Source organism: Amblyraja radiata, chromosome 39 (genome assembly GCF_010909765.2).
Source record: "Amblyraja radiata isolate CabotCenter1 chromosome 39, sAmbRad1.1.pri, whole genome shotgun sequence".
Taxonomy (NCBI): domain Eukaryota; kingdom Metazoa; phylum Chordata; class Chondrichthyes; order Rajiformes; family Rajidae; genus Amblyraja; species Amblyraja radiata.
Window position 1 is genome coordinate 16,375,388 of NC_045994.1, and position 24,273 is coordinate 16,399,660.

At 47.0% G+C, this 24,273-nt stretch overlaps 1 protein-coding gene across 1 annotated transcript; it reads right to left on the bottom strand.

Annotated features, from left to right (window-relative positions):
- Nucleotides 1–1,923: 1,923 nt before the first annotated feature.
- dkk4 (dickkopf WNT signaling pathway inhibitor 4) lies at nt 1,924–14,398 on the bottom strand. The gene is made up of 4 exons (XM_033013689.1): nt 14,184–14,398; nt 10,368–10,518; nt 6,738–6,905; nt 1,924–2,323 (listed from the first exon to the last, which is right to left on the bottom strand). The coding sequence occupies exons 1-4, from the start codon at nt 14,298–14,300 to the stop codon at nt 2,070–2,072; spliced, it is 690 nt and encodes a 229-aa protein (XP_032869580.1). The 5' UTR covers nt 14,301–14,398; the 3' UTR covers nt 1,924–2,069.
- Between the last annotated feature and the right edge of the window lie 9,875 nt (nt 14,399–24,273).

A 24,273-nucleotide genomic window follows, 5' to 3' on the forward strand; every position in this document is an offset into this window, starting at 1 on the left:
TTGATCTTATTGATTGATTTGAAATATCTTAAGTTTATAAATTATGAGTGTTAGATTATTAAATTGTTAAATAGCTTGAAATGCAGAAATAGTTACATAGTTTTGAAAAATAATAATACAAAATCAATTGATTTAACAAAAGATAGCATTTGTATACCGTTACAAATTGATACAGTAACTAAGTAGTGTATCCTGTAGCTGAGGACAGCTCGATTGTACGAAATATATTTTTGGACAAGCCATGTTTGGAGTATTGCATGGTGGTTTGGTCACCCTATTACAGGAAGGATGTGGAGGCTTTGGAGAGGGTGCAGAAGGTGGTTTGAGGGGAGAAATATATACAATTTTGAGAGGCATAGATAGAGTGTTCAGTCAGAACCTTTTTCCCTGGCTGGTCACGGCTTTACGGCCAACGAGATGTGTGACAACTTTACCACAATCGACCACAGTCCCCAAGAATCTCTGCGTAGGAAGGAACTGCAGATGCTGGTTTAAAACCGAAGATAGACACAAAATGCTGGAGTAACTCAGCGGGACAGACAGCATCTCTGGAGAGAAGGAACAGGTGATGTTTCATCAGTCTCGACCCAAAACGTCACCCATTCCTTCTCTCCAGAGACGCTGCCTGTCCTGCTGAGTTACCCCAAGAATTTCTGTTATCTTTGATGGTGGATATAATCCTAGCACACGCTGGAGTGGCTAAGTCTTTTATCCTGTTGCAGCATATCTGTGTTCATTAAGTAATGAACCATGCACTTCCATGTTACAGCCATTTCAAACATGTTACCTATGTCATTATACTGGATGTGTCGACTTTAGATTTAAACCAGCATCTACAGTCCTTTCTAAGCCCCTGTCCCACTTAGGAAACCTGAACGGAAACCTCTGGAGACTTTGCGCCCCACACAAGGTTTCCGTGCGGTTCCCGGAGGTTGCAGGTGGTTGCCGGAGGTTGCAGGTAGTGGAAGCAGGTAAGGAGACTGACAAAAACCTCCGGGAACCGCACGGAAACCTTGGGTGGGGCGCAAAGTCTCCAGAGGTTTCCGTTCAGGTTTCCTAAGTGGGACAGGGGCTTTACTACGCTCATTATACTGGGTATCAGATTATACTATCGTTTGATTTATCCTTTACTGTAATTATCTTTAATTATTTTGTTATTTGTATAGGTTCAAGACTGCAACCCTTTTTTTTTGTTCGTGAATCTACACAATTGGATTTATTTTTAGTTTCTGCGTGCTGGATTGCTGTTTGATACAGTCTTACTGTAAATCAGATGTCAAAAATGGGAACGAAAGTTGTTGAATATTTCAACAGAAAATGCTCCCCCCCCCCCCCCCCCCCCCCCCCAAATCAGAAGATCCATAGTCTACTTTTTCCAAATATATGTCTAAATCATTGTGCTGCTGCAAGTAAGAATTTAAGCGTTCTATCTGGGACATATGACAATAAAACACTCTCGACTCTTGACCAAGCTTCATTGCTTATAAAGTGGTCGCTGTAAGTTTGTGTAACAGGGGATGTGCACATATGAACACTCGATAATTCCCTCTCTGGGACACTTACCTACAAAGCTATTTTGACTATTGAATTACAAACAAAAGTAGTGGAAAGAAAGAAATGCTGCCAGCACTGGAGATGTGGAATAATGCAGGTGATAACAGCATGAAAGATTTAAATTAATGCCAACCATAGGTCTTCCTCAAAGAAGGTCCACAAGTAGCAGAATGGGTTTTTTTTCATGTATCCTCGAGATTGGGACACTGTCTACAGCCATCAATATTTTGATGCACCAATTTATTTGGTATACAAAAATGCTGGAGAAACTCAGAGGGTGAGGCAGCATCTATGGAGCGAAGGAATAGGCAACGTTTCGGGTCGAAGACCCGAAACGTCGCCTATTCCTTCGCTCCATAGCTGCTGCCTCACCCGCTGAGATTCTCCAGCATTTTTGTGTACCTTCGATTTTTCCAGCATCTGCAATTCATTTGGAACAGCTTTGCTTAATGGTTTTATTGTAATTGGTGCAGTTTGCGACGTGGCTGCAACAAGTATTCGGAGCTCAGCCCTCACTAGACGCGTTGGCAGACCCGTAGCCTGGAGTTGCCTTGAGACGAGTCTTCGTTCTGGTGGCGGCAGGCCAAGCCTGGACTGCAGGCACACCGCTGGAAGATCTCTGGCCCCTGAGGTCCATCCTTCTTCCCTCGTTTCGAGCAGACCTGGCCCTCTTTCAGGACAGGCCGGCAGATCTTCGACCAGAAGTGACGGGCGCAACACAGTCCAGCGGAACAATCTGAAGTTCGCAGGCACGTCTCCCCTTCCAGACCTGCAAGGTAAAGAGTATTTATGAGCAAGGACATTTGCTCAGCTTATATCATTAAATCTCCATATACACAGCTTGCACGCGCACATATTTCAAAGTCAAAGTCAACTTTATTCGTCACATACACATATGAGATGTGCAGTGAAATGAAAAGTGGCAATGCTCGCGGACTTCGTGCAAAAAAACTGCAAAACAGAATGGAATAGAATCACATATTCACATATTGCATATTTGTGGGAGGAATAAAAGAAAAAACAGCAATTTTAAAAAGTCACCACACAACAGTAAATTGGTTTCAGTAAAGTTAGTCCCTGGAGAGATAAGTTACAAACTCTTGGCCTCTGGGAAGAAACTCCTTCTCAAACTCTCCGTTTTCAGCATTTGCCTGCAGAATGTTCCATCACACAGCTAGCAATTGGTTACCACAGTTTAGTTTGCCCACACTGAACAAGAAGGGTCTTGAGCCGAAACATCGCCAATTCCTTCGCTCCTAGGCGCTGCCTCACCCGCTGAGTTTCTCCAGCATTTTTGTCGACCTTCAGGGAGATTGCATTCATCGAAACAGGTGTAGGTTGCAATCAACCTGGCGTGCACAATCAAATAGAACAACTTGTCCTACAACATTAGGCCGTGCACGCCATACGCAAGAAGAAGAGGTCTACCTTTGATTTTTCCAGCATCTGCAGTTCTATCTTCTACGGTCTGGAGGAGACTGGTCTGTACAGCAATATGTTTAAGAAGGAGCTGCAGATGCTGGAAAATCGAAGGTACACAAAAATGCTGGAGAAACTCAGCGGGTGCAGCAGCATCTATGGAGCGAAGGAGCATTATGTCCTTCGCTCCATAGATGCTGCTGCACCCGCTGAGTTTCTCCAGCATTTTTGTGTACCTGTACAGCAATATGTCTGGAGAAGGGTTTCGGCCTGAAACGTCGCCTATTTCCTTCGCTCCATACATGCTGCCTCACCCGCTGAGTTTCTCCAGCATTTTTGTCTACCTTCGATTTTCCAGCATCTGCAGTTCCTTCTTAAACACTGTCTGGACTGGTTTGATTTCACTGACGTTTTATTTTATCTGTGTATTGAGTTAGCATTAATTTCAGGGATTTAACTCTCATCCTTGTCATAAAAAGTTGCCAGGAAACAATATTCTTCCTTTTTATATTATAGCCCATAATTTAAAAATGCAATCTAATTGACAAGACAAGATTTATTCAGACATAATCTTTGGGAGCCCAGTCACAAACTTAAAATCAGAAATCTTATTGTTATAAAATTGTTGATTTCACAAATTGATTCATCCAGTTTCAATTTGGTTTACTGTCACGTGTACCGAGGTACAGTGAAAAGCTTTTGTTGCGTGCTAACCAGTCAGCGGAAAGGCAGTACATAATTGCAATCCAGCCATTCACAGTGTACAGATACATGATAAGGGTAAGGCTATATTTAAGAGGGAGTTAGATGTGGCCCTTGTGGCTAAAGGGATCAGGGGGTATGGAGAGAAGGCAGGTACAGGATACTGAGTTGGATGATCAGCCATGATCATGTTGAATGGCGGTGCAGGCTCAAAGGGCCGAATGGCCTACCCCTGCACCTATTTTCTATGTTTCTATCTAAGGGAATAATATTCAGTGTTTCTCCCGCTCATTGGATATCTAACAGAATAATGATTAGGAAGTGATGTAAGTAAATGAATGTAGTTTGCAGTTAATGATATTTGCAGTGCAAAGATTAGTACGATAACAGTTAAAACTAGAAAGAAGGGTCTCGACCCGAAACATAACCATTCCATGTTATGCAGGGCTGTGCAGGAAGGAACTGCAGATGCTGCTTTAAGCCGAAGATAGACACAAAAAGCTGGAGTAACTCAGCGGGACAGGCAGCGTCTCTGGAGAGAAGGAATGGGTGACGTTTCGGGGACCCAAAACGTCACCCATTCCTTGTCTCCAGAGATGCAGCTTGTCCCGCTGAGCTTCCTCCAGCTTTTTGTGTCTTTCTCCAGCGCTGCTGCCTGACCCGAGTTATGCCTCAACTTGTGCATCAACCAGCATCTGCAGCTCCTCGTTTCCACATCTGGAAAGAAAGGTACCAGATCTCCTTTTTTTCCCCCTTCTAGTCCCTCTCTGTAAATGCATACAGTGGTCCCACCACTTAAAGCTCCGTAGGCACATTCCCACAGCATTTAATCTGATTATCTTGAGAACAGGATCGACTCCTGTGCAGTGAGGCTAATATGAAGAATATGACGATACCAAGCCCTGTAATTTAACATGTCGGGTCACAATCAGAAGCTCTACCACACTCTTAAAAACTAAACTCTCCACATATTTAATAAGTTATAAACATATGGAATTGATTCACTGGATACATTTTTTAAGTTGCCATTAGGCCAATTCACTCACTGCAAGGTGGTAAAGAAATGTTTTGCTGTAATTTCCCGAATCATATTTATAAATGAGGGGAAGTGCAGGCGGACTCTTAATTCAGTAATTACAGCTTTCTTTAGTTCCCCTCCTGAATGTGTTGGTACTGACGCCCAATGTCCCATTAAATCCTCAACCAAATCCTGCACTCTTTAGATGTGGGCTTTGTGAATGACCAACAATTGGTAGAGTGTCCTGATCCAATTCCCCTTTCACAACCTGATACCACAGGGTCAATCACTGACCACAAATTGCTGCCTTATTTAATGTCTGAAACCCTCCTAGTTTAGACTCAAAAGGCGGGACAAGCAGCATCTGTATTCAGACTGAAGAAGGGTCTCAGCCAGAAACGTCGCCCATTCCTTCTCTCCAGAGATGCTGCCTGTCCCACCGAGTTACTCCAGCATTTTGTGTCTATCTTCGGGTTAAACCAGCATCTGCAGTTCCTTCCTACACAACCTCCCTAGTTTGTTACCTTCTGATACGAGAGTCATAGAGTCATGAGAACAGGCCCTTCAGCCCAACATGCCCCATCTACACTCGTCCCCCCTGCCCATAATGCACTCAACCTATCCTATCCAGGTACTTGTTCAACCTTTCTTTATAGCTGGTACCCTCTAATCAAGGCAGACAATAGACAATAGGTGCAGGAGTAGGCCATTCGGCCCATCGAGCCAGCACCACCATTCAATATGATCATGGCTGATCATCTACAATCAGTTCTCCGGCAGCATATATAATTGGACGTAACTTTTCTTCAAATTAGTTTTAATTTACACCGCTGAGGTTTTGAAGACCTACAATTTGATGAAGTTTAACTGAAGTGAGTTTAATTGCAAAAACAATATGGTTAGTGTAGGTCCAGCTCTTTGATTGATGTAATAGTTTAGTTTAGTTTAGAGATACAGTGTAGAAACAGGCCCTTCGTCCCACCAGGTCCGCGCCGACCAGCAATTCCCGCACATTAACACTATCCTACACACACTAGGGACAATTTTTACATTTACCAAACCAATTAACCTACAAACCTGCACGTCTTTGGAGTGTGGGAGGAAACCTGAGATCTCGGAGAAAACACACGCAGGTCACGGGGAGAACGTGCAAACTCCGTACAGGCAGCACTCCCAGCGGCCAGACTCCCAGCGGCCAGACTCCCAGTGGCCACACTCCCAGTGGCCACACTCCCAGTGGCCAGACTCCCAGTGGCTACACTGTCAGCAGCTACACTGCCAGCGGCCAGACTCCCAGCGGCCAGACTCCCAGTGGCCAGACTCCCAGTGGCCACACTGCCAGTGGCCAGACTCCCAGTGGCTACACTGTCAGCAGCTACACTGCCAGCGGCCAGACTCCCAGCGGCCACACTGCCAGTGGCTACACTCCCAGAGGCCACACTCCCAGAGGCCACACTCCCAGAGGCCACACTCCCAGGGGCTACACTCCCAGAGGCCAGACTCCCAGAGGCCAGACTCCCAGTGGCTACACTCCCAGAGGCCACACTCCCAGAGGCCAGACTCCCAGTGGCTACACTCCCAGAGGCCACACTCCCAGCAGCTACACTGCCAGAGGCCACACTCCCAGTGGCCAGACTCCCAGTGGCCACACTCCCAGAGGCCACACTCCCAGTGGCTACACTGCCAGCGGCCAGACTCCCAGTGGCCACACTCCCAGAGGCCACACTCCCAGTGGCCAGACTCCCAGAGGCCACACTCCCAGTGTCTACACTCCCAGTGGCTACACTGCCAGAGGCCACACTCCCAGAGGCCACACTCCCAGTGGCCACACTCCCAGAGGCCACACTCCCAGTGGCCACACTGCCAGAGGCCAGACTCCCAGTGGCCACACTGCCAGCGGCCAGACTCCCAGTGGCCAGACTCCCAGTGGCTACACTGCCAGAGGCCACACTCCCAGCGGCTACACTGCCAGAGGCCACACTGCCATCAGCTGCGAGTAAGTGTACCACAAATTAAACAAGGGCACGCTGGTCGGGTACATTACCTTTGCCAGCCTGTCGATTTTCCACCCTCTCCCACTCGTTCTTTGGTCGTGCTTCCTTGACTCTCTGGGTGTGGGGCCGTTTGGTCTTCTTGCTGCCCTTTGTGTTGCGCGTCTCTCCGTCCTTAGACTGCCTCTCCGCTGCCGGGGCATCCGATGCCGTGCACGCATCTGAAGCAAAAAGAACAAAACGGGCAACTGTCAGTAGCTGCTCCTCCCGGGCTGAATCACCTTCTCCAGAGATCAACCTTCTCCGATTATATCAGTACTTTATTGTGAATCGGACGAGAGGGTGGGGGGGGGTTATTGTGTGCTGGATCACAGCAGCAGATATAGAGTTATGCAGGATACAGCTGTAATAAATGCATAGCCCTGGGCTAGTGGGGATTCGGGGGGAAGGGATGAAGATAAAAGGTCCTTTTCAAAGCTACGTTTCCCAGGTGAATGGAGTGAAGGATTTTTTAATTTAAATGGAACTCAACTTCACAAGAGGAGGCAGGTATTCACCTCCTGGCAGAATATGTAGGCTTGCCACAAAAAAAATTATGCTTTCATTAATTAGAAGTGTTCACACGTGATCATTTGCTGGAAGATGTCGCATCCCGCAATTCTTGCTATTGAGGGAGTGCAGCGTGGGTTAATTCCCGGGATGGCGGGACTGTCATATGCTGAGAGAATGGAGCGGCTGGGCTTGTACACGCTGGGGTTTAGAAGGATGAGAGGGTATCTTATTGAAACATATAAGATTGTTAAGGGTTTGGACACGCTAGAGGCAGGAAACATGTTCCCGATGTTGGGGGAGTCCAGAACCAGGGGCCACAGTTTAAGAATTAGAACGGAGTCGAGGAAACACTTTTTCTCACAGAGAGTTGTGAGTGTGGAATTCTCTGCCTCAGTGGAGGCGGGTTCTCTGGATGCTTTCAAGAGAGAGCTAGATAGGGCCCTTAAAAATAGCGGAGTCAGGGGATATGGGGAGAAGGCAGGAACGGGGTACTGATTGGGGATGATCAGCCATGATCACATTGAATGGCGGTGCTGGCTCGAAGGGCCGAATGGCCTACTCCTGCACCTATTGTCTATTGTCTATGTGTGTTACTATCGAGACAGACTTTCACAACGTGCCTGAAAGCAGCTGTCCGCAAATACCCACATTGTAATTATGGCAATCGCTCGGACAAATGTTCCATTCTTCTTCCTCCGCGGTTGCTAATAACTCACATTAGTATTGAACCTCCCCCCGGCCGTTCAAGACCCACATCTCCATTGTCTTTCTCTAAATTTGAAGGGAGGAACTGCAGATGCTGGTTTAACCCCCAGCAGACAATGGACCATTGTGGGCTCCACACTTCCTTGATTATGGTTGGGATTTTTTGCATATCTTCCATTCATTTGTCCCAAGGACCGTCCACATCTCTCGTCCCCACCCCCCTTCCCCAGCAAGAGCTATGATGTTAATTAGAGAAATGGCTCTCGCTTCATCTGTGAACTTTTATCTGTCAACTTCACTTGCTGAAGCTGAAAAGATCTGAGATGAGTGGGGCCAATGATCAAAGTGGCATTGTCTTCAATGTCCATCTCAGCTTCTCATGTTCCAAAGCCAGATAGAACCTTAATACACTGGAGCTCCCCTGGGATTGTGTTGTAACTAACGCCTCCTCTGGTGGTGTTTTGCCCGTTAACCCCAAGCCATTGAGCTTTACAGTTCTATGGTGGCCATCAGATCCGAGCTGGATCACCCGTCCTCCCCGCAGCCCTGCATTCATTCACTGTGCATCAAAGGTTGCCACTTGCAAAGATTCAGTGATCCCTGCTCCAGTTACTCCCTGTGGCCAGTGTATCCTGTGTTCTGTCGAGTCCACACAAAGAGGCTGCTTCCGCCTCCTTTGGTGATTGTTTAAAGCGATGGTCTCTGGCGGGCGACTGTGATCGGTCTATTGTGAGAGGAACAAGCGGCTGCCATCGCCCAATAATGACACTCAGTGTGGATGTTGGTGCTGTCTGAAAGCAGCATTATTGGTGAAGTGTAGCATCGTGGAGCTCTGTTACTGGGGGATCAAGGCTGACTTAGTCATAGAGTGATACAGTGTGGAAACCCCCCCACCTTGCCCACACTGGCCAACATGTCCCAACTATACTTGTCCCGCCCGCCTGCCTGCGTTTGGTCCATATCCATCCAAACCTGTCAATAGACAATAGGTGCAGGAGGAGGCCATTCGGCCCTTCAAGCCAGCATTGCCATTCTCTGTGATAATGGCTGATCATCCCCAATCAGTAACTCGTTCCTACCTTCTCCCCATATCCCCTGACTCGGCTATCATTAAGAGCCCTACTAGCTCTCTCTTGAAAGTATCCAGAGAACCGGGCTCCACTGCCCTCTGAGGCAGAGAATTCCACAGACTCACAACTCTCTGTGAGAAAAAGTGTTTCCTCGTCTCCGTTCTAAATGGCTCCTTATTCTTAAACTGTGGCCCCTGGTTCTCGACTCCCCCCAACATCCGGAACATGTTTCCTGCCTCTGGCGTGTCCAAACCCTTAACAATCTTATATGTTTCGATAAGATACCCTCTCATCCTTCTAAACTCCAGTATACAAGCCCAGCTGCTCCATTCTCTCACATGTCCTATCCATGTACCTGTCTAACTGTTCCTTAAATGTTTTGGATAGTCCCTGCCTCATCTTCCTTCCCTGACATACACACGCATGAACACGCACACATGCAGCGAGACCTGGGTGTCATGGTACACCAGTCATTGAAAGTAGGCATGCAGGTGCAGCAGGCAGTGAAGAAAGCGAATGGTATGTTAGCTTTCATAGCAAAAGGATTTGAGTATAGGAGCAGGGAGGTTCTACTGCAGTTGTACAGGGTCTTGGTGAGACCACACCTGGAGTATTGCGTACAGTTTTGGTCTCCAAATCTGAGGAAGGACATTATTGCCATAGAGGGAGTGCAGAGAAGGTTCACCAGACTGATTCCTGGGATGTCAGGACTGTCTTATGAAGAAAGACTGGATAGACTTGGTTTATACTCTCTAGAATTTAGGAGATTGAGAGGGGATCTTATAGAAACTTATAAAATTCTTAAGGGGTTGGACAGGCTAGATGCAGGAAGATTGCTCCCGATGTTGGGGAAGTCCAGGACAAGGGGTCACAGCTTAAGGATAAGGGGGAAATCCTTTAAAACCGAGATGAGAAGAACTTTTTTCACACAGAGAGTGGTGAATCTCTGGAACTCTCTGCCACAGAGGGTAGTCGAGGCCAGTTCATTGGCTATATTTAAGAGGGAGTTAGATGTGGCCCTTGTGGCTAAGGGGATCAGAGGGTATGGAGAGAAGGCAGGTACGGGATACTGAGTTGGATGATCAGCCATGATCATATTGAATGGCGGTGCAGGCTCGAAGGGCCGAATGGACTACTCCTGCACCTAATTTCTATATTTCTATGTACGAATTCCACAGATTCACCACCCTCTGACTAAATAAGTTCCTCCTCATCTTTCCAAAGGTACGTCCTTTTATTCTGAGGCTGTGCCCTCTGGTCCTAGACTCTCTCACTGGTGGAAGCATCCTCTCCACTCCACACCCACTCTGTCCAGGCCTCTCACTACTGGGCCAGTGCCAGTGTCATCGTCCTTACTGTTCAGGCAGTGGCTTCCATCGCAGCACATGGCATCTCGGTGGCATCGCTTCCGGGTCCCTCTGCACTGGGAACAGGCGGGCGCTTCACGCCGAGAGGAGAGGCAGAACTCCCGGGGGCCGCACTCAGCATCTGACGCGCACTGGGGCTCCTGAAGAAGCAATGGAAAGCAGCAGGTCAGTGATGCTAACGTTACAAGAATGATCCCAGGAATGAGAAATAGAACTGCGGAAAAACCCTTAACGACCCGAAACGTCACCTATTCCTTCGCTCCATAGATGCTGCCTCACCCGCTGAGTTTCTCCAGCATTTTTGTCTACCCAGGAATGAGTGCGTTAGCAAATGATGAGCGTTTAACAGCACTGAGCCCGTACTCGCTGGAGTTTAGAAGGTTGAGGGGGGGACCTCATTGAAACTTTTACAGAATAATGAAGGGAAAAGATAGAGTGGATGTGGAAAGGATGTTTCCACTGGTGGGAGAGTCTAGGACCAGAGGTTGTAGCCTCAAAATTAAAGCCTGCTCTTTTAGAAAGGAGGTGAGGAGGAACTTCTTTAGTCAGAGGGTAGTTAATCTGTGGAACTCATTGCCACAGAGGGCTGTGGAGGCCAAGTCTGGATATTTGGATAGGTGATGTTTCACAGAGTGCTGGAGAAACTCAGCGGGTCAGGCAGCATCTGTGGAGAACATGGATAGGTGATGTTTCACAGAGTGCTGGAGTAACTCAGCGGGTCAGGCAACATCTGTGGAGAACATGGATAGGCGATGTTTCACAGAGTGCTGGAGTAACTCAGCGGGTCAGGCATCATCTGTGGAGAACATGGATAGGTGACGTTTCACAGAGTGCTGGAGTAACTCAGTGGATCAGGCAGCATCTGTGGAGATCATGGATAGGTGATGTTTCACAGAGTGCTGGAGTAACTCAGCGGGTCAGGCAGCATCTCTGGAGAACATGGATCGAGTCCGGGTCTGAATAAGGTCTGGAAACGTCTGAAACGCCGCTGATCCTTTCCCTTCCACCGATGCTGCCTGAACCCCCGAGTTACTCTCGCACTCAGTGTCTATCTTTGGGTGAAACGTACACGTCGGAAACAGACCCTCGGGTCCACACCGGCCACCAGGCGCCCAATTACACTCATCCGATGACACAAGAGACTGCAGAGGCTGGAATCTTGAGCGAAACACAAAGTGCTGGAGGAACTCAGGGGGTCAGGCAGCCTCTGCGGAGGGAATGGACAGGCAACGTTTCTGTTTGGGATATCGCCTGTCCTTTCCCTCCACAGATGCTGCCTGACCCGCAGAGTTCTTCCGCACTATTCGTATTTACACGAAACCAACAGCCTTCCCACTTTAGTCTCCCCCACATTCCCATTGGATCGTTCCCACACATCTGCACACCAAGGGCAATGTACATCAGGCAGAGGGATGGGATCGGGCTACAGAGGCCCAGATGGAGAATGTTGAAACATTATCCTAAATTGCTAAAGTGAAATAGAGCAGGTGTTGGAAATCCGAAAGACAATCCGAAATGTTGATTATCTGAAGGATTGACATCGGTGGTGACAGTAGTGACCACAGTGGTCGCTGTAGTGAGCGCAGTAGTGAGCGCAGTAGTGAGCGCAGTACAATACAATACAATACAGTTTTATTCGTCACATTGCACATAAAGTGCAAGTGAAATGAATTTGTCAGCAGCGGTACAATGATAAAGAACACACAATACACAATAAAAATTTAACACAAACATCCACCACAGCATTCATCACTGTGGTGGAAGGCACAACATTTGGCCAGTCCTCCTCCATCCCCCCCCCCCCCCCCCCCCCCCGTGGTCGGGACCAGAGTCCAGAGCCAGTCCATAGTCGGCTCTTCCCCACCGGAGACCGCGGATTTAGGTTGGTGTAGGCCACAGTAGTGAGCGCAGTAGTGAGCGCAGTGGTGATGGTAGTGACCACAGTGGTGAGCACAGTGGGTTATGAGGAGTGGCGTTGGGAGAGCTCTGGTGAAGATGGAAGCAGGGGAACCAGGAGAACAAATCTTGTCCCACCTGCATCTGGGCGGAACAGAGTAATGGTTGAAGCTCAGGTCTTTAATTCACCCGGGATTCCCCCTCTCTCCGTCTCTTCCGCTCATTCATCAGGATGATGGATGTGGCACAAACGCTCGCTGGAGATCCCGTCCGCCCACCTTGTTTGGGGAGGTGCGTTTCATGTAGAAACAGATCAAAAAGAGGAACGGCCAAGAGCAGTCGATCGATGAGATCAAATACACTCTGACAGCCGCTCATTTGTGCCTCTACTGAAGCTGAATCAAAGATTAAACTTCTCACATTGACAAGTGGCTCGGATGCAGGGTCAGTCAGCACAGCCATGTTGGGCAGAAGGGCCTGTTTCTCAGCCGTGTGGCTCAATAGCTTTGCAAGCCGGTTACAAAATGATGTGTAATTGTCTCCTTTGAACGACTTACTGCAAGAGGGAACATTGACTCAGTGTGTGTGTGTGTGTGTGTGTGTGTGTGTGTGTGTGTGTGTGTGTGTGTGTGTGTGTGTGTGTGTGTGTGTGTGTGTGTGTGTGTAGGTGTGTGTAGGTGTGTGTGTGTGTGTGTGTGTGTGTGTGTGTGTGTGTGTGTGTGTGTGTGTGTGTGTGTGTGTGTGTGTGTGTGTGTGTGTGTGTGTGTGTGTGTGTGTGTGTGTGTGTGTGTTGCCCAACAGTAGTCCCACCTCCCTCTATGTACACTGATACCAACCAAACCTCTGTGGCTCCAGTTCTAACATCATCATGTATAACTCTTGGTTCAACATTGAAGTAACAGAGGTGAACGTGTAGAAACATAGAAACATACAAAATAGGTGCAGGAGTAGGCCATTCGGCCCTTCGAGCCTGCCACCATTCAATATGATCATGGCTGATCATCCAACTCAGTATCCTGTACCTGCCTTCTCTCCATACCCCCTGATCCCTTTAGCCACAAGGGCCACATCTAACTCCCTCTTAAATATAGCCAATGAACTGGCCTCAACTACCTTCTGTGGCAGATAATTCCACAGATTCACCACTCTCTGTGTGTGAAAAAAAATGTTTTTCTCATCTTGGTCCTAAAAGATTTCCCCCTTATCCTTAAACTGTGACCCCCTTGTTCTGGACTCCCCCAACATCGGGAACAATCTTCCTGCATCTAGCCTGTCCAACCCCTTAAGAATTTTGTAAGTTTCTATAAGACCCCCCCTCAATCTTCTAAATTCTAGCGAGTCCAAGCCGAGTCTATCCAGTCTTTCTTCATATGAAAGTCCTGACATCCCAGGAATCAGTCTGGTGAACCTTCTCTGTACTCCCTCTATGGCATGAATGTCTTTCCTCAGATTAGGAGACCAAAACTGTACGCAATACTCCAGGTGTGGTCTCACCAAGACCCTGTACAACGGATGTCCGGTTTCCTGCCTCTAGTGTGTCCAAGCCCTTAACAATCTTATATGTTTCAAATTTTGGCCCATGCACAAAGGACACAAAAGCCTCATCCCAAAACATCACCTATCCATGTTTAGACACAAAATGCTGGTGTAACTCAGCGGGACAGGCAGCATCTCTGGAGAGAAGGAATGGGTGTCGTTTCGAGTCGAGACCCTTCTTCAGACCTGAAACGTCACCCATTCCTTCTCTCCACAGATGGGTTACTCCAGCATTTTGTGCCCACCAGAGTGGACATCTCCCATGGGCACCATCTTCCATCACCCCGGACATCTCTTCATCCCCACCCCCTGAACCAACACAGCCGGCCAAACCTCCCCTCCCTCCCCCGGCCACTCGGCCCGCGCCTCTCACCTGATGGGCGGGAGTATGTTGAATTTCGGCCGAGCTCCTGATGGTGTTGGAGTCGAGGACCAAGGCGTGGATGCGGATGGAGAGGCAGAGGGCCAGCAGCGTCACGGCGCAGCTCATGGTTCAAGCGGCGGCTGGGTCTCGGAGCTCCGGGACCAGGGGGTGAAGTAACCGGTGAACGAGGACTGCTCCCTCTCTCTCTCTTCTGCTCCTCCCCGCTTCCCTCTCTCCCTCTGGCTCTCTATCCCTCAATGTCTCTCTCTCTGCCTCTCCTCTCTGTCACTCTCTATCTCTCTCTGTCTCTCTCTCTGTCTATCTATCTTTCTGTGTCTCTTTCTCTCCTATCTCTCTCCGTCTCTGTGTCTGTGTCACTCCTGTCTCTCTCTGTCTCCTTCTGTCTCTCTATGTCTCCTGTGTCCGCGTCTCTCTCTCTACCTCTCCTTCTGTGTGTGTCTCTTTCTCTCCCTCTGTCCCTCTCCCTCTCTCCGTCTTTCTCTCTCTATTTGTGTCTCTCTCTGTCTCTCTGTCTCTCTCTCACTACTCTCTGTGTCTCTCTGTCTCTCTTTATCTGTCTCCTTCTGTCTATGTGTCTCTCTCTGTCTCTCTCTCTCGATCTCTCTGTCTGTCTGTCTCTCGGTCTCTCTGTCTCTCTATTTCTCTGTCTCTCTCTGACAGTGAATATCCTTTCCTCCAAGCCGCCACTTCTCCTTATAACGCCCGGTCTCCCCGCCCCCTGACGTAGCTAGGTAAGTGCGAGCAGGGGGGTTTGCAGGGGTTTGCAAGAACTAGTTAGTGAATTAGTTCGTTAGTTAGTTAGTTGGAGCCGCCCCGGCGCTGTTTCATGTGGGCTGAAGCGGGGGCGGTCTCTGGCCCCCGCATCAAACGCTGATCCGATAATATTAGTTCATAGACAGGTGAGCGAAAGCAGACAGACGCTCTCTGCAGAAAGGTGCGATTGAGGTGGGAAGTCGGCGGAAGTCCTCTCCTTTCATCTGTCCGCAGACTGCTCTGAAGACCGCCGGACACTGTCGCCACTTTGATGGGGCCCTCCACCCCAACCTTGCCCACACCGGCCTACATGTCCCAGCTACACTGGTCCCACCTGCCTGCGCTTGGTCCATATCCCTCCAAACCTGTGTTCCCATCTATGTAGACAAAAATGCTGGAGAAACTCAGCGGGACAGGCAGCATCTATGGAGCGAAGGAAATAGGCAACGTTTCGGGCCGAAACCCGGAAGGGTTTCGGCCCGAAACGTTGCCTATTTCCTTCAGTCTGAAGATAGGTTTGTAGAACTTGTAGAAATAACAGAAGAAGGGTTTCAGCCCGAAACGTTGCCTATTTCCTTCAGTCTGAAGATAGGTTTGTAGAACTTGTAGAAATAACAGAAGCCCGAAACGTTGCCTATTTCCTTCACTCCATAGACGCTGCTGCACCCGCTGAGTTTCTCCAGCACTTTTGTCTACCTTCGATTTTTCCAGCATCTGCAGTTCCTTCTTAAACATTTTGTCTACTCCCATCCATGTACCCGTCTAGATTGTTTCCTAAAAACGAGACACAGAGACACAGTCCCTGCCTCAACTACCTGTGCTCAAGAGAGAGTTGGATTTAGCTCTTAGGGCCAACGGAGTCAGTCAGGGGATATGGGGAGAAGGCAGGATTGTGGATGATCAGCCGTGATCATATTGAATGGCGGTGCTGGCTCGAAGGGCCGAATGGCCAACTCCTGCACCTATTGTCTATGTTTCTACGTTCACCTTCTCTGGCAGCTCGTTCCATACTCCCACCATCTTCTGTGTGAAAGCGAGAACCGAAACATCACCTATTCCTTTGCTCCATAAATGCTGCCTCACCCGCTGAGTTTCTCCAGCATTTTTGTCTACCTTCCGTATCTCCTAGACTGTGGAACAACATCATCCCTCTTCCCATCAGAACTGCCCCCTCCATCGACTCCTTTAAGTCGAGACTTAAAACTCATCTTTACTCTCAAGCCTTCCTTGACGTCCTCTGAGGGAGGGCTATATGTATGTAGTGATGTATGTACTTAATCTATGAACTAATGTTGTATAACTTTAGTACCTCCACCAATGTAAAGCACGAGAATTGTTTTTTAAATGTGCTCTAGAAATAAAAGTGGGGTGGGAGATTGCAACCTTCACGTGGTCCGCCCTGGTTTGACTAATGCAATCCACCCGGCGTGCACAGTCAAATAAGATCAAATAGTACAAGTTGTCCTACAACTTTAGGCTGTGCCCGCCATACGCAAGAAGAAGAAGAAATAAAAGTGAGTGAGTGAGAGATCTCTCAGTCTCCCTCTCCCCTGAATCTCAGTCTGAAGAAGGGTCTCGACCCGAAACGTCACCTATTCATATCGACTTCCCCCTTATGGATAAGGGGGAAGTCTTTTAGGACCGAGATGAGAAAACCATTTTTCACACAGAGAGTGGTGAATCTGTGGAATTCTCTGCCACAGAAGGTAGTTGAGGCCACAGTTCATTGGCTATATTTAAGAGGGAGTTAGATGTGGCCCTTGTGGCTAAAGGGATCAGGGGGTCTGGAGAGAAGGCAGGTACAGGATACTGAGTTGGATGATCAGCCATGATCATATTGAATGGCGGTGCAGGCTCGAAGGGCCGAATGGCCTACTCCTGCACCTATTTTCTATGTTTCTATTCCTTCACTCCACAGATGCTGCCTGTCCCGCTGAGTTTCTCCAGCATTTTTTTATCTACCATCGATTTTTCCAGCATCTGCAGTTCCTTCTTAAACATTTAAAATCCTTTTGTATTTATCAATTAATTCCACTGATAATGTCTCCACTAATTTTCCAGCACCTGCGAACAATTCATTATATCCTGTCTTATTATTGAAGTGATTTAATCTTTTGAATCGTGAAGGTTCATCTCCTCCTCCTGCCCTCCCCCTCCCCATCTCTTCTGTAAACACTCTAAACCTGTGATAATTCATTTCCAGTTGTAAACAGCCTTTGGGCTGCTCACTCAGTAATCACCACAGCCCCTCAAGCAAAACAGCGGCTGAAATTGATTTGCTTTTAGTCCCACTAATCCCCGTGTCTGTTTTGGAAACACACACACACACACTCTTCTCCGCTGTGTGTATTGTTCACGCCTTTCTTCATTCTCTTTCGCAGCGTAATGGGAGTCGGGCCGCAGTTCCAGAACCGCGACCATCCATTCTAGCGCTCAAGCAGAACATCACATTGGAATAACGTCTTTAATTTGGATGGGATCGGGCATCATCAAGTCTGAAGAAGGGTCTCGACCCGAGACATCACCCATTCCTTCTCTCCAGAGATGCTGCCCCTGTCCCGCTGGGTTACTCCAGCTTTGTGTGTCTCTCATTAAATCAAAGATGGGCACAAATAAAAAGCCTGGAGTAACTATGTGGGTCAGGCAACATCTCTGGAGAAAAGTGATATTGGGTTGTTGTATTTAATAGCCTGATGGCTGTAGGGAAGAAACTGTTCCTGAACCTGGACGTTACAGTTTTCAGGCTCCTGTACCTTCTTCCCGATGGCAGGAGAGAGATGAGAGTGTGGCCAGGATGGTGTGGGTCTCTGATGATGTTGGCTGCCTTTTTAGAAACATAGAAACATGGAAAATAGGTGAAGGAGGAGGCCATTCGTCCCTTCGAGCCAGCACCGCCATTCATTGTGATCATGGCTGATAGTCCCCAATCAATAACCCATGCCTGCCTTGATTCCACTAGAGCTCTATCTATCTTTTAAATCCACCCAGTGATTTGGCCTCCACTGCCCTCTGTGGTAGGGAATTCCGCAAATTCACAACCTCTCTTTTGAGGCAATGACTCCGATAAATCCCTTCGATGGTGGGGAGGTCAGAGCCGGTGATGGACTTCGGGCACTGGTCACAACATTTTGTAGTCTTTTCCGCTCCTGGACGCTCAAGTTGCCGATCCAAGCCACGATGCAACCGGTCAGCATGCTCTCTACTGTGCACCTGTAGAAGTTCAAGAGAATCCTCTCTGACATACCAAATCTCCGTAATCTTCTCAGGAAGTAGAGGCGCTGATGTGCTTTCTATATAATTGCATCAGTGTGCTGGGTCCTGGAAAGATCTTTGGAAATATGCGCGCCCAGATCACAATATGCACTATCAGATCACAACTGGTCAACAGAGGATGCGATCACACTGGCTCCCCACCCCGCATAGGTGTGATGGTTGTGGAGTAGTCATTAGGTTTAGGATTATTATTGTCACATGTATCGAGGGACAGTGTAAAGCTTGGTTTTGCCTTACATCAAATCAGATCAGGTAATACAATACATAAATACAACCAAGTCAAACTCAAGTACTTTGTTTAAGAAGGAACTGCAGATGCTGGACAATCGAAGGTAGACAAAAATGCTGGAGAAACTCAGCGGGTGAGGCAGCATCTATGGAGCAAATGAATAGGTGACGTTTCGGGTCGAGACTCTTCTTCAGAATGTTATGTTATGATTCCATCTCAACTCTGCAATAATTTAACCGTCTTGCTCAATAATGCACAAAATGATTTCACATCCAACATAATTAAAGCCTGTTTTTTGAAAAGTCCCCACAGTTTCTTAGAAGCAAGGGAACTTGATACTGTTGGTGTGGGATATAAAACTCTGGGGAAAGGGCGTATGCTCCTGTAGGTTATTACATTTTCAATTTGGAGTGATATTAAAACTAATCACCTTGTAACCTCAGGAATTACGGCACAGTTTTAATCTTTGATTTATGGAGACTTCTATTGCTAGAGATGAGAGTGAAGTACGGGGTGAAACATTTATCTCCGTACAGACACAATCAATTTCTAAAATACACAGGAGACTCGTTCCTGACCTCGGGAGCTGTCTGTGTGGAGTTTGCACATTCTCCCTGTGACCACGTGGGTTTCCTCCAGGTGCTCCAGTTTCTTCCCGCATTCCAATTATAGTCCTGTATAAATTGCCCCGAGTGTGTCGGGAGTGGGTGAGAAAATGGGATAACACAGAACTTGTGTGAACGGGTGATCGATGGTCAGTGTGGACTCAATGGGCTGAAGGGCCTGTTTCCACGCTGTATCTTTCAATCAATCAATGCAACAGGAGGCAAATGTAGAAACAAGGAACCGCAGGTGCCGGTTAAGGAAACAAGACACAAAGTGCTGGAGTAACTCAGCGGGTCAGCAGCATCTCGTCACCAATCCATGTTCTCCAGAGATGCTGCCTGACCCACTGAATTTCTCCAGTACTTTGTGGGGTTTATTCAAGCAAGCAGGAGATTTTCTTTTTTTTTTTTTTTCACTTATATTTTTATTGATTTTTAAGAGATATTTTCAAAACAGTCAACACCATCACCATAAATAAAACAAAGTAAGAAAAACAGCAATCAAAATTAAAAAAATAAGTAGATGGGGGGGAGAAAAAAAAAGAAGTAAATAAATTTTAAAAATTGGAATAAGACCGTGTGGTTCACTTACCAAATTAAAAAAAGAAAAACCATTACATTGATTAGTTATCTGGAGATAATTCAACATTCATACAAACATACCATCTAGTTCTATATAACGCAATCTTCCCATATCTAACTCGGCATTTATCTAATTGGTGTCATGGCTCAAATAAACAGTCCATTTTTCCCAGAACTTCTCAAATGAATTCTCCTTGACCCTCAAGGAATATGTCAATTTCTCCATATTAAAGATGTCTCGCACAATTTCTAACCACTGTTCCTGTTTTGGACTTTTTTCATTAAGCCACTGCCTGGTAATGGCCTTCTTACTTGCTGCAAGCAAAACTTTAATCAAATATGTAAACATAGAAACATAGAAATTAGGTGCAGGAGTAGGCCATTCGGCCCTTCGAGCCTGCACCGCCATTCAATATGATCATGGCTGATCATCCAACTCAGTATCCCGTACCTGCCTTCTCTCCATACCATACCATACTCCATGTATCTTCTATTTTTACACTATCTTTAATACGCCCCAGATACATCACAGGGCAAGTATTTGGGATTTTATAACCCAAGATATTATTTACAGCTGCATTAACATTTTCCCAGTATGGCCTTATCTTTACACAGTTCCAGAAAATATGCGAGTGGTCTGCCTCCGTACTCCCACACAGCCTCCAACAGTGTTGTTGGGCAGCAAGTTGTCTGCTTTTTATTTTGGGTGTTATAAAAAAGCGAGATAGATTCTTCCAGCAAAATTCTCTCCATACTAGTGAGCTTGTGGATGAACATTGTGTTTCACACATTTGATACCATTCTTCTTCTGTTATTTGAATCTTTAATTCTGCTTCCCATTTTGTTTTTATGTAGAGCGTTGATTCTCCCCCGCTTTCCACCATAGCTTGGTAGAAAGCAGAGATGACCCGAGACCCCTTCTGTTTGTATGCATCCACAATCACCTTGAGTTTCAGCTCTGAATCTCACTGGTTGCAATTCCATTTGATTAAGTCTTGTTATTTTGGGCTGCAGGATACACGCGATAAGTTTTCCTTTTGGTTTCTCACCTGGTACATTGATGCCGCCAAAGTGGAGATGGTTGTCCCTAGGAGTAAAGGTTCAGGACCCACCATATCGAAGCAATAGCCAAGAAATCACACCGACACCCCTACTTCCTGGAAGATTTAGGAAGTTCGGCAACTCTCACCAACTTCTACAGATGCGCCACTGAAAGCACTTTATCCGGATGCATCACAGAATTTGTTTGGGAACAGCTCCATCCAAGACCGCAAAGAAAATGCTAAGAATTGTGGACACAGCCCAGACCATCACGCAAACCTACCTCCCTTCCATTGACCTCCTCTAGACTTTACACTGCCTCGGCAAGGCCAGCAGCACAATGAATTGAATTGAATTGAATTCAAACAATAGTTTGAACGAAATCGTGTACCTTTCATGACCGAAAAAAAGCAACAGAACACACAATTAACACGATTTAACACAAACATCCATCACGGTGAATCTCCAGGCACCTCCTCACCGTGATGGAAGGCACAAAGTCTTATCTCTTCCTTGCTTGTTCTCCCGCTGCGTCAAGGCGATCGAGGCTCTCGATGTTGAAGCCAGGTCACTCCCTCTACCCCCCTCTCCCATCAGACAAGAGGTACAGGAGTGTGAAAACGAACGCACACCTCCAGATTCAGGGACAGTTTCGTCCCAGTAGTTATCAGGTAACTGAACTGTCATATCACTCATATCAGAGTGGTCCTGACCTCCCATCCTCATTGGAGATCCTTGGACTATCTTTAACTTGGTGTTACTGTAATGCACAGGAAACTCTCCCAGTTAGAATACCCGGCTGGGGAAAATGGCCAAGTTTAGATGAAAGTGAAGAATTGGAATGAAATGTTGGCACTGAAAAAGCTTGCGGAAGCAATGACACACATTCAAGTCTGATGTAAATAATGGATTAGTTGCTACAGGAAACAGAGGAAGGCTTCCTTGAATGATGTGGTAATGTAGGTAGAAGGTGATGGACAGAACAGAGAAGGTATGTGGATCATTAAGATGGCAATGAGAAAAACAGGATATAAAGGCAGACACAGGTGGCTAATAACTGATAATTAGTTAATTTAAGAACACATGGCATTCAGGTTGAGCTAGAAACAAAAAACAGAATTAACTGTATTAAGGGGCTGTCCCATTTGGTGATTTTTTCGGTGACTGCCGGCATAATTGACTGGCGTATCAGGTCACTGAAACATTCGCGGCGTGATAACGTATAGTTTTTTTCAAGAGTCGCAACATTCTTTTTGCCGACGCTAGGTTTTGAAATGTTCATAATCTTTTGGTGACCCTGAACTTCTTCTTTCGTGTGGTGTGCACAGCCTAAAGTTGTTGGACAACTTGTTCTGTTTGATCTTCCGTTTGTGCACGTCGAGTTGATTGCATTAGTCAAAACAGGGCGGACCACGTGAATGTTGCAACCTCCCACCCCGGTGAACTTGATATAACGCCGTCAGTTGCCGAAAGAGTCGCAAAGTACGACAGGCCCTTAACTCATTATCACCTAGCCCACTGCCAACAATGACCTGTTTCCTTGATCATCACAACTTTTTTTGCATCTTTCATTCCTTTGTTCCTTTGCTCTCTACATCACCGAATATATCTCTCATTTCCCTTTCCCCTGACTCTCTGAAGAAGGGTCTCGACCCGAAACGTCACCCATTCCTTCTCTCCAGAGATGCTCCCTGACCTGCTGAGTTACATCAGCTTTTTATGTCCATCTTCGGTTTAAACCAGCTGGGATGTCAGGACTTTCATATGAAGAAAGACTGGATAGACTTGGCTTATACTCGCTCGAATTTAGGAGATTGAGAGGGGATCTTATAGAAACGTACAAAATTCTTATGGGGTTGGACAGGCTAGATGCAGGAAGATTGTTCCCGATGTTGGGGAAGTCCAGGACAAGGGGTCACAGCTTAAGGATAAGGGGGAAATCCTTTAGGACCGAGATGAGAAGAAACCTTTTCACACAGAGAGTGGTGAATCTCTGGAACTCTCTGCCACAGAGGGTAGTTGAGGCCAGTTCATTGGCTATATTTAAGAGGGAGTTAGATGTGGCCCTTGTGACTAAGGGGATCAGGGGGTATGGAGAGAAGGCAGTTACGGGATACTGAGTTGGATGATCAGCCATGATCATATTGAATGGCGGTGCAGGCTCGAAGGGCCGAATGGCCTACTCCTGCACCTATTTTCTATGTTTCTATGTATCTATGTATCTGCAGTTCCTTCCTGTCCAGAATTGACTTGGTGGTACGAGGCAAAAGATGCTAGTGGGGAGGTTGTTTTTCAGACTGGAGGCCTGTGATCAGTGACGTGCTCCAGGAACTATAGATGGGTCCACTGTTGTTGGTCTTCTCCATTAACGATTTGGATGAGAACGTAAGCTGACATGGTTAGTAAGTTTGTAGATTACACCTCTATTGATCAACAGGGAAAGTGGACAAATGGAATTTGACTCAGATAAGAGTAAAGTGAATTATAAATTGACTCGTGTGACAATAGACAATAGACAATAGGTGCAGGAGTAGGCCATTCGGCCCTTCTGGACAGGAAGGAACTGCAGATGCTGGTTTAAACCGAAGATGGACATAAAAAGCTGAAGTAACTCAGCAGGTCAGGGAGCAATTCTGGAGTGTTTCCACCATTTTCTGCTTGTATTCTACAAGGACAGGATTACCTATGTAAGGCAGTGCGTGATGCAACGACGTGTTCTGAGCATCTCGTCCCCAGAGAGTGAAGGGAATCAATGATAAAAGCTATGGCCCACTTTCTTTGCCTGTGGTGATGAATCCACATCTTCAAAGACATTGCTGGTTTGTACATGTGAGAACGTGTTCAAACCTTCTTAAATGTTGCCAACTCCAACCTGACTTTGGGCCAAAGAAGTCAAGACACCACACCCCTATAGAAAAGTATCAAGAGTGGAAAACAAGTACAAGATTGTTTTTGGCAAGATTAAAATGTGTCACTTAGGCTCCGACAATACCAATCATGTCACCAGTAAATTCCACACAGTAATAGAACTGACAGAAAATTCATAACTCAAGAGGCCATTCAGCCCATTTTGTCTGTGATGGTCGAAAAACCAGGGCTCAGTTCGATCTGACCCTGTATGTGTTTAATTCCTCATCCAAGTACAATAGACAATAGACAATAGTTGTAGGAGTTGGCCATTCGGCCCTTCGAGCCATTCAATGTGATCATGTCCAAGAAGGAACTGTAGATGCAGGTAAATCGAAGTCTGAAGAAGGGTTTCGGCCCGAAACGTTGCCTATTTCCTTCGCTCCATAGATGCTGCCGCACCCGCTGAGTTTCTCCAGCATTTTAGCCTACCTTCAATGTGATCATGGCTGATCATCCACAATCAGTACCCCGTTCCTGCCTTCTCCCCATGTACCCTGACTCCGCTATCTACTGGAAAGTGTTGAGGGAGTCAAGCCAATGAGCTCGAGACTCAGGGGTAGGATCACACAGGCCATACCCCCCCCCCCCCCCCCCCCCCCACCATCAACTCCATCTACATTTCACGCTGCCTCAGGGAAGGAGTCAACATCATGAGGGGCTACTCACATCTTGGCCATTCCCTCTT

Excerpts from the sequence above, each read along its gene's own strand:
- dkk4 (XM_033013689.1), bottom strand. The coding sequence starts at position 14,300 with ATGAGCTGCGCCGTGACGCTGCTGGCCCTCTGCCTCTCCATCCGCATC. Across the intron at positions 10,519-14,183 it reads AACATACTCCCGCCCATCAG|GAGCCCCAGTGCGCGTCAGA; the intron begins GTGAGAGGCGCG and ends TTGCTTCTTCAG. Across the intron at positions 2,324-6,737 it reads AAATCGACAGGCTGGCAAAG|GTCTGGAAGGGGAGACGTGC; the intron begins GTAATGTACCCG and ends TTTACCTTGCAG.